General features: G+C 46.3%; 1 protein-coding gene across 1 annotated transcript; it reads right to left on the reverse strand.

The window, feature by feature from the left end:
* Positions 1-214: 214 nt before the first annotated feature.
* On the reverse strand, positions 215-1,621 carry LOC125199983. Its single transcript, XM_048097805.1, has one exon. It carries the CDS (start codon positions 1,619-1,621, stop codon positions 215-217), a length of 1,407 nt encoding a protein of 468 aa, XP_047953762.1.
* Between the last annotated feature and the right edge of the window lie 321 nt (positions 1,622-1,942).

A 1,942-nucleotide genomic window follows, 5' to 3' on the forward strand; every position in this document is an offset into this window, starting at 1 on the left:
CGCATCCCCATCCGTCATCCCAAAAGTCACGTAGCCATAGTCTTCGCTAGTACATGAAAATTACACACAAGACATCGATCTTTATTGATAATTTAAGAAAAGCAAGCCGGGTACATAGTACTACACACAATACATACATAGTAGTAGATAATTATACATGCAGTACAGAACAAGCCAAGGTGATCGATCGATGCCGTAGTAGGTAAGGCCATGTTCAGACACCGTGAGTCTCTGCGACTTCAAACTTGATGTTGAAATAACTGACTCCCTCGTAGACACCATCAACATGGTCAGAACGGGAAAAATTGTTGTCGATGGAGCTAAAATCATCCTGAGTGTAAGAAAATGGGACATTGCAGGTGCCCTCTGTGGCGACACAATTCACTATAACCTTACTCTTGGGCGGCACAGTAACTGTGTCCGATGCCGTAAGAGTTGTTGCTTCCATTTTGGTGTGACCCCAATTCACATACCTACATAAATCATAAAGAAATCTAACCTTTCCTTTTCCACTAATGAATAGCAGGTTAGTAAGATCCATGCTGTATATGACTCCTGTGGTGATCGACAAGCCATGACTAAAAGAGTAGGATTTCTCATCTTTGTATTCGACTTCCGCAGTCATGGTCTCCTCCTGATCCGAGGGGTTTTCGAGCGAAACCTGGCCCACCATTAAAGGCTTCTCGTCGTATATCCTGGTGTCGTCCATACGATACATCACGTTGCTGATGATTCTCTTCTTCACCAGCTCGTGCACTTCCAGTTGCGCGTATTTGGACATGTTGGGGTCGTTCGCGTTAAGGCAGTCGTACTTGTTGTCGAGCGTGAGGCCCTTGCAGAACATGTCGTTGGCCGCGCTTCTCAGCGCGATAGCATTGTCACTTATCTTCACGGGCCGGAAGAGAGCGTATTTGTTGCTGGGCGTAGCGACGTCGTTACTACCCCCTGCAATCCAACTTTTGGTTTGCACCCAGAACATACCATAGTACTCGGACTTTATCATCACATGCCCGTCCTCCATCGGAATGACCTCGTAGCGGGAAGCAACTTCGTCCCGATCGGAGGAATTGAAGCGGAAGTATCTGTAGTCTACGGGGTTGGAGAAGAGTGTGTAGTCTCGATAGTATTCGGCTTTGAGGAAGAAACCGTTGTAGACCGCCTTGAAAGCGACGTGCTTGGGCAGTTTAACCAATGTGTCCGCATCCACGAACCTCATAGGCGAGCCGGTACCGTTTCGGTCGAGGCTGAGAAATCCCCTGGACTGGTCAAACACCACGGGCCGGCCGGTTTGGGCGTGGGTCAAGTAGAGCACATCGGATTCCACCCTCGGCTTGAAGAGCGTGCACGTCAGATTCTCCTTGTCCTCATCCGGCCTAGTTGAGACGGCCACGATGTCGCTATTGCCCTCCCTTTTCTGCCAATATCTGTTGCTGTGGGTGAATCGGAGGTGCACGTGATCGTCGTCTACTTCTGCCGGCTCCACTTGGATCTTCACGAGCGGGCTCAACAGGCCCTCGCTTCCGCCCCGGACCAACCCTCTGATCTCATTGCGGCATACATAACACTCTCCTTTATCAATGTTGATCGCGATGGCGATCGACTCAGGGAGTGCACTTGCCATGTTTCTCCAACTTCATCAAAATCAATAAATAAGTTCAAATTGACAAACAATATACTCCATCAGGTCCATCAAAAATAATCTCATTTATGGATGACACGAGTTTTAATGAGAAAATTGGTAAAATAAAGGAGAGAAAGAGAAAAAGTAGTAAGAGACAGGGGAAAAAAATTGAGTATAGTACGTATGAGAGAAGAACTTTCTATTTTTATAAATTAGACTATTGTGGACATCTCAAAATGCAAAAAATGAGTTTATTTTTCGTGGACAGATGAAATATAACCAAGGCTCATACCCTACTAACACTACTTTCTCTATATGTTA

Source organism: Salvia hispanica, unplaced genomic scaffold (assembly GCF_023119035.1).
Source record: "Salvia hispanica cultivar TCC Black 2014 unplaced genomic scaffold, UniMelb_Shisp_WGS_1.0 HiC_scaffold_761, whole genome shotgun sequence".
In the NCBI taxonomy this organism is placed as follows: domain Eukaryota; kingdom Viridiplantae; phylum Streptophyta; class Magnoliopsida; order Lamiales; family Lamiaceae; genus Salvia; species Salvia hispanica.